This window comes from Diaphorina citri, unplaced genomic scaffold (assembly GCF_000475195.1).
Source record: "Diaphorina citri unplaced genomic scaffold, Diaci psyllid genome assembly version 1.1 scaffold502, whole genome shotgun sequence".
Taxonomy (NCBI): domain Eukaryota; kingdom Metazoa; phylum Arthropoda; class Insecta; order Hemiptera; family Psyllidae; genus Diaphorina; species Diaphorina citri.
Window position 1 is genome coordinate 212,865 of NW_007377937.1, and position 11,795 is coordinate 224,659.

Sequence of the window (11,795 nt, forward strand, 5' to 3'; positions counted from 1 at the left end):
AAACCGCATTAACCGCAACGGTCGAAGGGCATACAAAAATTGACCTTTTTTCTGACGTTTCTACAAAATCTATCACCTTTTCCTAGCAAGTTCAAGAATTGAAAAGTCTCTCGAAATTAACTTTGAACTCTCTACAACTTCAATAGGAAAGGGAAAAGGACAAACGGTGAAACGGCAAAATGCAGAAAAGAAAAGAAAATGCAAATGGCAGGATGGAAGAAGAAGCAACGTTAGCAACGAAACAGAGTTGCCAGATGGCCTAGATTATTTTTCCCGTTTTTTTTAGGACAAAAAAATCCCTCAGTTTTTGAAATTCCACTGTGATATACCGTCGCGCGTCGCGACAGTACTGATGATACGACGTGTAACAGTGATGCCAGAGCATACGCGATCATACCCGTTTTTTTAAGTTCATCAAATAAAACAAGCGGGAATTTTTGAAATAAGGATTCTTATCACTTCAATTCAATCTCGTTGCTGCTTATCAATTATCAAACTCCGGTGATAGCTTATCAATTAATGAGAAATAGAGCTATAGGTGGGCACCATAATCCATTCTAAAGTCTACCTTTAATTGTCCATACCTACGTACCATTGTACTTGCTACCTGCAATCAGATTTATGTATGTATTTGAACACCAGTTAACATAAAGTTAGTTTGAGTTAGGGATGGGATATTCGACTCTTTTTGAATATTCGAATACCACGACTCGATTCTTTTCAAATATTCGACTCTAAAAGAATCTCGATTCTTTTGTAGGCGGGGGAGACTAAAATGGGGAATGAAAAAACAAAACTAAAAACAACTAAAATTGTAGTTGTACAGGGCACGGCAACGTAGGTACAACCTCGACTCTTCAAAGAATCGCGATTCTTTGAATTTAAGAATCGCGATTCACGATTCTTTTGAAATATTCGACTCTTTGAATCGACTCAGAGAATATTTACCCATCCCTATATTTGAGTTTCATTTCCTTGTCATTCTGTGAATGTAAAATTTCAATTATGAAGCAAGTAAAGGGTTTGTTCATAAATGTGTTTAAAACCTATCAATCTGGATCTCATCGTTTTATTAGTTCAAAGAAGCTAGTTTTCCATGAATTCGGTGAACCTGTTAAGGTTGTCAATGTTGTTGAAGAAGAGCTACCCAAAGTTATGTCCACAGAGGTAAGTCTTTTGCAGAGCCATTTCCTCCACAATGATAACAACACAATAATAGAAGATATAATGCTTTGAGATAAATATCTTTTAACACATTCCTTAAGGGAGCATTTTTTTTTTTTTTTTTTTTTTTTTTTTTTTGAAAAATTAATTTAAAAGCAGAGGGGGTTTTTCTGGGAGAGTGGGGTTTTTTTGAGAAATTAATCCTAAGCCAGCAGAGGTTTGTATGGGAGACTCTGGTCACGGATCAGCATTGGATGCCATCCCTGCAGAAACTGCTTGTTTTTAGAAATGGTTCCTCCTGGGTACAATCAGGTGGGTACAATAAAGTATATTGTGCAAGACCTTATCATGAGTTTATGTTATCATCCTAAAATTAAGTGATTCATTATTTTGATGCTGCTAATAATAATATAACATTCTGCCTTTTTCTTATCAGAATTATCACCTCCAAAATTGTTATGTTAAAAAAATACAGAGTGAGACAAAGCTCTCTATTTTTCTAACTTGAAAAAAAAAAAAGTTTGATCAAGGGAGCTGTAACTGCTAAGGTCTTATCATCCCAAAATCAAAGAGAGAAGGAAGACAGGATAGGAGAAAGTTTGATCAAGGGAGCTGTAACTGCTAAGGTCTTATCATCCCAAAATCAAAGAGAGAAGGAAGACAGGATAGGAGAAATAATTGTGTTTGGGTCAGAGCAATGGTTTGGGTCTATAGTCAGTCAGTGCTCTGTAGTGTAGTGACTATAGTGCAGGACTAGGCTAGGGTTAAGAGCTGGGGCTCCATTGTGTACACTATTAGAGTTGCATAGGAGAAAGCCAGCTGTTTCCCCAATTTATCTTTAATATTTGAAACAAGTTATTTTGCATCTTAGATGCAGTACATACTTACCATACATTATTAGGTGCTCAAGGTATGAAAAAAAAATTGCTAACATTATATATTTAGACCCCTCATAGCAGCCACCAGAAAATGTGTCAATAATTTTTAGAGCAGAATTGAAAGTCATTTGAAATAACTTTATTGATGAAATTCCAGACATCTAGCACACCTTGTATAGAAATTTAGCCCAACATCTGTTTCCAACTGTATGCTACACAATGTCAATTTTGTAAAACCAATGTCAATGGTGTAAAACATGTGTAGCAATTCACACCTCCTTATTAAATATTCAAACCTTTGAAAGTGTGTTTTTGTTTCCTAAATAATCTATTGATGTTGGCATTTGTGAATTACTTTTCCTAAATATCTACCCAAAATATAAATAATTGATCATAGGTTCTTAGAGTTGCCAATCATCCCGTATTACCCGGGACATCCCATATTTTTGGCATAAATAATAGAAAGTAAAAATCAGATACCTATTTAATTTTTTTAAACCATTTTTCCGATTTGTCCCATAAAGTAGCGGAAAAAAATTGGCAACCTTAGCAGACACCTACTCAGATACAGGCAGCCTGTAAAAAAATAATAAAAAAAAAAAAGTTTCAACAGGCTAGCCCAGAGACTGTCATCAATACCAATGAAGAAACAGAAAATAGCAATACCTGACTCAATTATCTCAGAAAAGTTCCATTATCCATTTCTTCCAGGAGTTCTGTATCATACTTTGATTCTGATTTACTGATTCCGAAGTTATGAACAGTATGAACTTAACCACAGAATCAGCCTGATCTTTTTTATTGCCAGTTAACTTCATATCAAGTCAACTCTGCTTCAGGTATGTACATTATTAAATGCTTACTAGAAACCTTAAAACACCTTTAAGATTAATATTGGATATTAATATTGGAGTTCTCAATCCTGAAGGCAGTCTCGTTGAGATTGAGAGGAACTAGGCAGATTGTGAAACCTTATGGTTTTGATGATGGAGCTGGAACATTATTAAATGCTTACTAGAAACCTTAAAACACCTTTAAGATTAATATTGGATATTTAACAGTTAATGAGTTTACAGGTTAACGTTAACACTTATCTCTATCTCTTTATCAGTTTTTTTAGTTTTTGAAATTTGAAGTTTGAACTGAACTATTTTGCATTGTTGCCAGTCGTATATCGTAAATCCGCGACCGCGACAAAGGGATATTGGATATTTAACAGTTAATGAGTTTACAGGTTAACGTTAACACTTATCTCTTATCTCTATCTCTTTACCAGTTTTTTTAGTTTTTGAATTTTGAAATTTGAAGTTTGAACTGAACTATTTTGCATTGTTGCCAGTCGTATATCGTAAATCCGCGACCGCGACAAAGTCGAACGTCGCGCGACCGTGTACAACTCGCGAGCTTCATGTTGGATCAATGCGCACGCGCAAGAAAGGTGTGTCAAGTTTTTGTATGTAAACAAATAAACTAGGAAGCTGAAGCATTTGAAGCAAAGACGAAGTAGAAGTTTAAACATAATTGAAAGATACCTATCCTTAAAACTAGCTACCTACTTCTGCTTTACAAACTGAAGAAGTGAAAGAATCCCTTCTTAAAGAAATACATTTTCAATTTATGAATTATTTGACATCAACGTAAGTATCGAAGCAACCAAGTCATACCTAGGACTAGGATGAGGTATCATTAGGAACAAAAAAAATATTTTCTAGGCATTGCAAGTACCTCTATGATGATTTCTTCATATCCAGTTACTCTTGTTAGATTGCTGAATTACTGAAGCATTTGAAGCAAAGACGAAGTAGAAGTTTAAACATTAAATTGAAAGATACCTATCCTTAAAACTAGCTACCTACTTCTGCTTTACAAACTGAAGAAGTGAAAGAATCCCTTCTTAAAGAAATACATTTTCAATTTATGAATTATTTGACATCAACGTAAGTATCGGAGCAACCAAGTCATGACTAGGATGAGGATTAGGTATCATTAGGAACAAAAAAAATATTTTCTAGGCATTGCAAGTACCTCTATGATGATTTCTTCATATCCAGTTACTCTTGTTAGATAATGTTTTTCTCTGTTGCTTACTCAGAGGCCCTTGTTCCTAGATAATTATTCTCTTTCTCTTCTAAAAACTTTTCTCTAAATTAATCATTTTGGCATGAAATCTGAACTGTTCCTGTCAACTTTCTCATATCTCTGATCATTGAATGCTTTTACTGAAAACTTTTCTCTAAATTAATCATTTTGGCATGAAATCTGAACTGTTCCTGTCAACTTTCTCATATCTCTGATCATTGAATGCTTTTACACCCGTAATCATTAGTATGTATAGCTATTGATAAACCAAACCTGAGATTTTCTGGCAGTTGTATTTCTGACTTTGTATCTCAAATAGAATAGGTACTAAAGTTTCTGTTTGTTCATGCTTGATATATTGGCAGTTTCATTTGGATAAGATAGGGATAAGGCCTACCTTTAATTGTGTATCACTTGTTGCTCATAAACTTACTGAGTGGTTGTTACTGTTTATATAAAATTCCTAAATATATGTTTGAAATATCAATAAAATTATTCAGATATAATGTTAATAAATACTTATCTTTAATAATTCCTTTATCATGTTCTAAATAATCTAAATGTAAAATAAAAACATGTGTAAGTACTTGCTTGGAAGTGTTTTCAAGGACAACATTCACTTTGTTTTCAGAAAATGAATCATGGAAGGAAGACTCCCAGTATGGGTACACCATCAGTGTATTCCCATGGAACAACAAGATCAACAGCTAATCTCAAATCTGTGCGCTCTCTACATTCCATTAAAATACCATGGTACCAAAGACCTATCCTGCAAGATGCTTATTTTCTAGATATTCAAAGAGGATCCTTAGTCATTAGCATCTATGCACTAGTAAGTCCATTCTTCCTACTGAGATTATTTTGTTTGGGATGTTAAAAGATTACAACAGCCTATCACCAGGCGATGTTGTTATTCAAAATGGAGCCAACAGTGCTTGTGGTCAAAATGTCATTCAAATCGCTCGTCACTGGGGATTAAAAACAATCAATATAGTTCGAAACAGAGATGATATCGACAAGTTAAAGTCTTATTTGAAGTCTTTGGGGGCAGATTATGTCTTCACCGAAGAGGAACTTCGGTAAGTATGTATGAAATATTTTTCTAAGATCTCTATTGTACAAAAATTCCTCATTAATACAATTGGAAAGGTAGAACAAAACCCAACGTGGATATAATCATGAATCAACAAGCTGGGCCCGTCCCTCCGGGATTTTTTTAGCCCGTAGTTTACTCGATCGTGGTTAAAGAAAATTAGTACCTATGTACCTATTAACATAGATGACGCTAAAACCGGTCTTAAATTAACGACTGAAGTGTTATCTAAAACGCATAGGTCGTCGCGACAAATTTCAAGATCAGAGCTCATTTGTGTGAGAAAATATGAAAAAATCCCCCAAAAACCATTTCTTCTGGTTTTTCGGCTTTTTGATTCTCTCGACAAAATTTGCACCACCACTTTCGTGTTCCTGGTAAAAAAAAAGACCTTTAATTTGATATGTAGGTCGACCAGGTTTGGATAAGTCCTTCTATGAATCTATGGGGACAGACAGACGACACTGAAGCGAATACAATAGTCCGTCCAGTATACCTTTTATTATTAGTAATAATAAAGGAAGGACGGACTAAAAAATGAAAAGCATCAAAAAGATATTATGAGACAAAAATGAAATGGCACAAATTTGGTACATAATTACCAACCTCTCACATTCTTTTTCTTTTCAGAAATATTTCTCGGGACGCGTCCATACCAAAGCCAAAACTAGCACTCAATTGTGTCGGCGGTAACAGTGCTACAAACTTGTTACGCACGTTAGTCAGTAAAGGTGTCATGGTCACGTACGGTGGAATGTCTCGTGAGCCTGTACAAATTCCCACATCTGCATTCATATTCAAAGACATCACATTGAGAGGACATTGGATGACGCGTTGGCAAAAAGAGAACAAAGAAAGTGCGGAGAGAAAATCAATGATGAATGAACTGACTGAAATGATGAGGACAGGCAAACTAGCTGCCCCTGCCCATAAGTTTGTGACATTGAAAAACTTCCAGGAGGCTCTCATGAACACGATGTCTATTCAGGGGAAATCTGGTGTCAAATACTATATTGACTTCAGACAGTGAAAGATTATTTTTTTTTTCCAACAACCAGTTCCAGCTACCATGTTACAGTAGTCAATGGTTATTGCACTCATTTCAGAAGCAAGAATCCTGAGTTGTCAGTACTTGGGGTAAGTACCTACAGAAAAAGGAGTAAGAGAACAATGTGAATTGTTTCTAGCAAAAATGTAACTCAAGGGCAAAGATACCACATTTCCCAAGTTATAAGCAAAACAAACAATTATCCACAGTATAATACTACAACTAATATTCTATGAATATTAAGTTCCAAAGTTGTATAATATGTACCATATATCGTTCCAAGGTACCACATACCTACCCTTATCAGTTTCTGAGGAACTTGCAAGTTTATTCATTTTTTATCAGGATTGAGGGGTTTAATCTTTTGTCTGATAAATTTGTAGTAGGTACCAAGATTAGTTATACCCAAACATTAAATCTTATCCAACCAACTTTGTTTATTTTCACGAAATAATTTATTTAAAAAATAAAAATAAATAAATATATTGAATGTGCTATAGAGCTCATAAAATGATCACTTCTCTCGCCCAACCACGAGAGGAAAACAAGTTACTGCTATGTTATAGACATTTTACTACTAGAAAATTAAAAAGTCTTTAGTACATCAAAAATAAATTGATAGTACCTACATAATTTTATTAAATTTTACTATCTCTTCTAATGAAATGAGTTATAATTATTTAATAATAAAAAAGGACTCTCTAAGTTTATCACAAAATAATCAAAATTAGTTATAATTAATTCAATCTCTGAATGGGGGGAGGTTAAATAAATCTTTTTTTATGACCTGAAATTTTCATCATCAGAGCACCTTGGCTGAAAAAAGTAAGGTATTAGGTAATTGTGATCACAGTGAATGTTAATCACAAATGTCATTAATTATAATATAATTATGTCACCATGGTAAATTCTTTGACTTGATTTAGACTCAATAATTTATGTAGATCAAATTTGTCCCTGGACTGGGTCTTGGGTTTCCATATTTTTAATTGAAATAGAACTGCCCATCTTATAATTCTTGTAGGTGCTTGCAATTAAGACAAATCTCCTTCTGCTGTTTCCTTTGCAGATGGGCACAATGCAATCTCTCAATGCTTCCACAGTTCATTCGTTGGCTGGATCTCGACCTACCACTCCACATAGTACAGTATCCACTCAACCTGTAATGTAAAGAGTACCTTGTTTACAATATCTATAACCTTATTTATCTTTCTAGTACCTTTCAAGTAGATTGCTTGACTTGAGGTTATTTATCCTGAACTCAAGATTCTTCTTAGATTGTTTCTTAGAAATACCAGTAATGCTCTCGAGAATCAGCTGGTGATCATTAACTGCACTACGTTCTCACTTGAAATGTGGCATATATTATTCTTTGAAAATACAAACAAACCATATAGCATATAACCAAAAGAATTTTATTACTGACTATACTGACACAAACATATTAAGGGGAGCAGAAATGCTCTGCCCCACCCTACCAAGTGAAATATGAGAGAGCTGCCAATGAATATACACATTGTGTTATGTAATTGGACCTTTAGACATTTGTGTTTGAGTTTTAGTCTAAAACTTTTAGACGAGGGGTACATATCATGTTCCCAATTTATTTACAGTACTGTTATTTATTTCCACTGGAAAAGGCTCAAAAATAGTTTGCTGTTCTCAGAACTTTACTTCGAACTACAGGTCACTAAAATTTTGCAGAGGTTCAATAATTTATGTAGATCAAATTTGTCCCTGGACTGGGTCTTGGGTTTCCATATTTTTAATTGAAATAGAACTGCCCATCTTATAATTCTTGTAGGTGCTTGCAATTAAGACAAATCTCCTTCTGCTGTTTCCTTTGCAGATGGGCACAATGCAATCTCTCAATGCTTCCACAGTTCATTCGTTGGCTGGATCTCGACCTACCACTCCACATAGTACAGTATCCACTCAACCTGTAATGTAAAGAGTACCTTGTTTACAATATCTATAACCTTATTTATCTTTCTAGTACCTTTCAAGTAGATTGCTTGACTTGAGGTTATTTATCCTGAACTCAAGATTCTTCTTAGATTGTTTCTTAGAAATACCAGTAATGCTCTCGAGAATCAGCTGGTGATCATTAACTGCACTACGTTCTCACTTGAAATGTGGCATATATTATTCTTTGAAAATACAAACAAACCATATAGCATATAACCAAAAGAATTTTATTACTGACTATACTGACACAAACATATTAAGGGGAGCAGAAATGCTCTGCCCCACCCTACCAAGTGAAATATGAGAGAGCTGCCAATGAATATACACATTGTGTTATGTAATTGGACCTTTAGACATTTGTGTTTGAGTTTTAGTCTAAAACTTTTAGACGAGGGGTACATATCATGTTCCCAATTTATTTATAAAGTTTTTATTTATTTATTTAAAATTAACATACAAAAATGAAAATTATTAAGGAACGCCGTAGCCCCGCCCCGCCAAGTTAAAAAAAAAAAAAAAAATCAGCTCAAAAAAAAACATCAGCTCAGAATACCTACCGATTTTGCGTACACGTAACAAATGACTTGAGAAAATGGGTCATACAATTGTAATATCTGTCTCTGAACAAATTTCCTCTTGAAAAGTCCAGTTTTTTCTGTCCCCTTCCTCTTTCTGCTTCTTTTTTTATATATATGTAGTTATTTTGGTATTACTGTCTGTATATTTTTTATGTAAGGATGAAATATTATTTTTGAAAAAATCGTCCTGTGTGCCTTTATGGAGGTATCATCATGGATTGCAAGGGAATAAACTGTCAAGTGTTTGGTGTAAATTCCTGAGAAAGAAAATATCTCAGAACAGCCATACATAAAGCCATAATAATATAGTTGCTGTGAAGCCACATATAACATGGCTCCCAATGCAGTAGACTCCAAATGAAGTGTCAATTACGGATGGCAAAAATTCTAAATCCCACCCAGCCTTGGGACCATTGTTTGTTTCCAGATAACGAGGTAGTTTATGCCATTCTTATAATTTAAGGAAGAGGTAGATTATTAGTAAGGTACTTGTAATTTGTTGCAATAAAATTGTTACTGGTTACTGTCAAGTACCAATTTAAGTAGGTAACTTAACTCTATGTATGATGATAATGAATTACCGTCCATATTTTATTACTTTTAGAATCTATCCGTCCAAGGAACCCTATTATATTATTCAATATACCTAATATATTAGATATTCTTAGGTTAATATTTTATTATTATTTTAGATATTATATTTTTGTATGAATTTTGTATCCCTTTATTTCAATGAATTTTAATAAGAGCACAATAATAAGTATTACTTACATTTATAAATGGTATTTTCATATTTATTCTTTCATTTTCAGTGGGAAACATACGGGAAAAATATGTTCATTGTGCATGGGAAAGATCAAGAGTCTGCCTTGATGGCTCTGTGGTCAAGCATCCAACTTGTTAAGCAGATGATTGTGGGACTTGTAGATTCAAATCCTAGTGAAGGTATAAGAATTGATATCATCAAGTAATCAATAATTTTATTTGATACTACCTCCTAAAGTGAAGGGGTTCATTTATCTCATACCTACATGAAATTTAATAAGCAAGTAGGTATTAGGTATTATTATTAAACAATGCAATATGTATGACTTTATTCAATATGTATGACTTTATTTACAGAAATATGTACATTAATACCTTTACAAATTAGGTAGGTATTTAAAAAAAGTACAAAAATAGAGTTTGATCAAGGGTGGGGTTCATGCCTATGGCATTCTCTATGGTTAGGTATATAGAAATAAGTACATTAATACCTTTACAAATTACTCAAATTAGGTAGGTATTTAAAAAAAGTACAAAAATAGAGTTTGATCAAGGGTGGGGTTCATGCCTATGGCATTCTCTATGGTTAGGTATATGTTTTTTCACTTGATTCTAACTTTATCTTTCAAACGTTTCACAAATGTTATTTCACACTGACTTTCTATTCCCAATTCACTGAGCAAAGATTTCTCATTGGTCAACTTAATGCCATCAAAACTCAACCAATATGATTTCCACACATGTCTCCAGCTAATTTGTTTGCTAAGGCCTTTCCTTTTCATCTGCATAGTGATCTGCCTTTCAATGGTTCTTTTCAAGTCACTCACCCTGGTGTTTTTAGGTGAAATCTGAAAATTAATATAATGATTAAATAATCAGGAAGATATAAGGTAGGTAGTTTTTTTATGAACACAAAATGAGATTAGAAGAAACTATGATAAGAGCTGACATTAATTTCAAAAATATGGCAGGTCTATTCATAGTGCAAGCAAAACAATTTTAAAGAACACGAAAATAATAAATAAGTAGTAGAACTACTTACCACTATATCAAACTTTTTATTGTCAGCTTGTATGCAGCACATTATGGATTGACCGTGAAGAAGCTCCATTTCAGATTTGATTTCTTCAACTGTAACATCCTGTGGTAAATGTGACAATGTATTTTGAGTTCGAATATTTTTTATAGCTTCTTTGGTCTCAGTAAGTAATTGGTCAAGATCTTTCATATTCTTGTTGAATGAAGATTGCAAGCATACCTCATCCATTGGAAAAATCAAGTGGTATACTCATAAGCTTGGGTGGTATACTCATACGCTTCCTACTGCTCTTGTGTTGAACCAGAACCCCTCATGTAATATTTACAACTGATAGGAGACAGTACAGATGTGCTGTGACAGCCCCCAGTCCTATGACTTTGATTTGAAATTGTACTTTCTATGATGAAGTTATCAAGCCTGTAATTAAGAGAGGTGATTATTTTTTGAGTCTTAGAGCTTTGTATATCTGGGGGAATGACAGTTTCTTTTTTTATAGCAGTCACTTGGAACTTACCAATATCCACTTTCCACAAGAATCCTATTTTAGGCTTCCACTTTATCACTCTTATCAGTTATCACTGCTTTTCTCCTGACAACAGGTTATGAATATCATTTTTGAGATATGTTTATGTACTTACAAGCCAGCCTAGGTTAGCTTGGTGGGTAGAGCTCGGGATGAATTTTCTCCTGAATGGATAATGTTCGTTCTCGGAACGGCTGACTTTCTTTCCTGTCTTCCTTCTCTCGTCGTCGTCGTCGTCGTCGTCGTCGATTTTGTGACTCTTTTGGGAGCTTTAATTTTTTAATACTGATACTCTTGAACTTGAAAGAAAATTAAATTTTAAATGTTCCCGCTATAAAATGTCATCACGTGTTGTACATGTAATGGCAGTGTTGCCAGATTGAAAAAGTCCCTGGTCTTGAAAGAGGAGGAATATAGATATTGCATATGGTTATAAAGTGATAGATAGGATGGAAGACTCTAACTGTAGAAATTTGCAAATCAGATCTGATTTGAATGACTTCTGAATAATATGATTTATGAACAAATGTAATGACACCACCAGCCGTCATCTGAGGTGACTTTGCACCTGCCCGGGTGACTTTGCACCAACTCAGTAAAATGTTTTGAATGCTGACTGAATGCTTCTGGAGGAAGTAAAAAAATATTTAAAAATATGAT

At 34.1% G+C, this 11,795-nt stretch overlaps 3 protein-coding genes and 1 long non-coding RNA gene across 5 annotated transcripts in view; 2 read left to right on the plus strand and 2 right to left on the minus strand.

Annotated features, from left to right (window-relative positions):
• The first annotated feature begins 974 nt into the window (after positions 1–974).
• The window catches only part of LOC103509478 (enoyl-[acyl-carrier-protein] reductase, mitochondrial), a 20,580-nt gene continuing 9,759 nt past the window's right edge, over positions 975–11,795 (plus strand). The window contains exon 1 of the mRNA XM_026823811.1: positions 975–1,167. Within this exon, the coding sequence (XP_026679612.1) occupies positions 1,006–1,167 (162 nt within the window). The 5' untranslated portion in view covers positions 975–1,005. The remainder of the gene's footprint in view (positions 1,168–11,795) is intronic.
• LOC113467569 lies at positions 2,769–3,167 on the minus strand. Its single transcript, XR_003391604.1, has 2 exons — positions 3,075–3,167; positions 2,769–2,922 (listed from the first exon to the last, which is right to left on the minus strand). It is a non-coding gene; the product is annotated as an uncharacterized LOC113467569 (long non-coding RNA).
• Positions 3,522–11,795, plus strand: part of LOC103509480 — a 22,092-nt gene continuing 13,818 nt past the window's right edge. The window contains exons 1-2 of one of the 2 annotated variants that reach the window (XM_008474104.3): positions 3,522–3,679; positions 4,753–4,953. In XM_008474104.3, coding sequence (XP_008472326.1) covers positions 4,756–4,953 — 198 coding nt within the window. In that variant the 5' untranslated portion in view covers positions 3,522–3,679; positions 4,753–4,755. Of the gene's footprint in view, positions 3,680–3,810; positions 3,980–4,752; positions 4,954–11,795 lie in introns of those variants that run through there. The other variant, XM_008474103.3, reaches the window with a different exon arrangement.
• Positions 10,128–11,315, minus strand: LOC103509479 (U11/U12 small nuclear ribonucleoprotein 25 kDa protein). The gene is made up of 3 exons (XM_008474102.3): positions 11,251–11,315; positions 10,616–11,029; positions 10,128–10,421 (listed from the first exon to the last, which is right to left on the minus strand). Exons 2-3 carry the CDS (start codon positions 10,838–10,840, stop codon positions 10,176–10,178), a joined length of 471 nt encoding a protein of 156 aa, XP_008472324.1. The 5' UTR covers positions 10,841–11,029; positions 11,251–11,315; the 3' UTR covers positions 10,128–10,175.

What these genes read in the sequence shown, in the direction of transcription:
- LOC103509479 (XM_008474102.3), bottom strand. Translation starts at nt 10,840, where the DNA reads ATGGATGAGGTATGCTTGCAATCTTCATTCAACAAGAATATGAAAGAT. An exon ending in ATAAAAAGTTTGATATAGTG is followed by an intron (nt 10,422 to 10,615) that starts GTAAGTAGTTCT and finishes ATTAATTTTCAG; the next exon opens with ATTTCACCTAAAAACACCAG.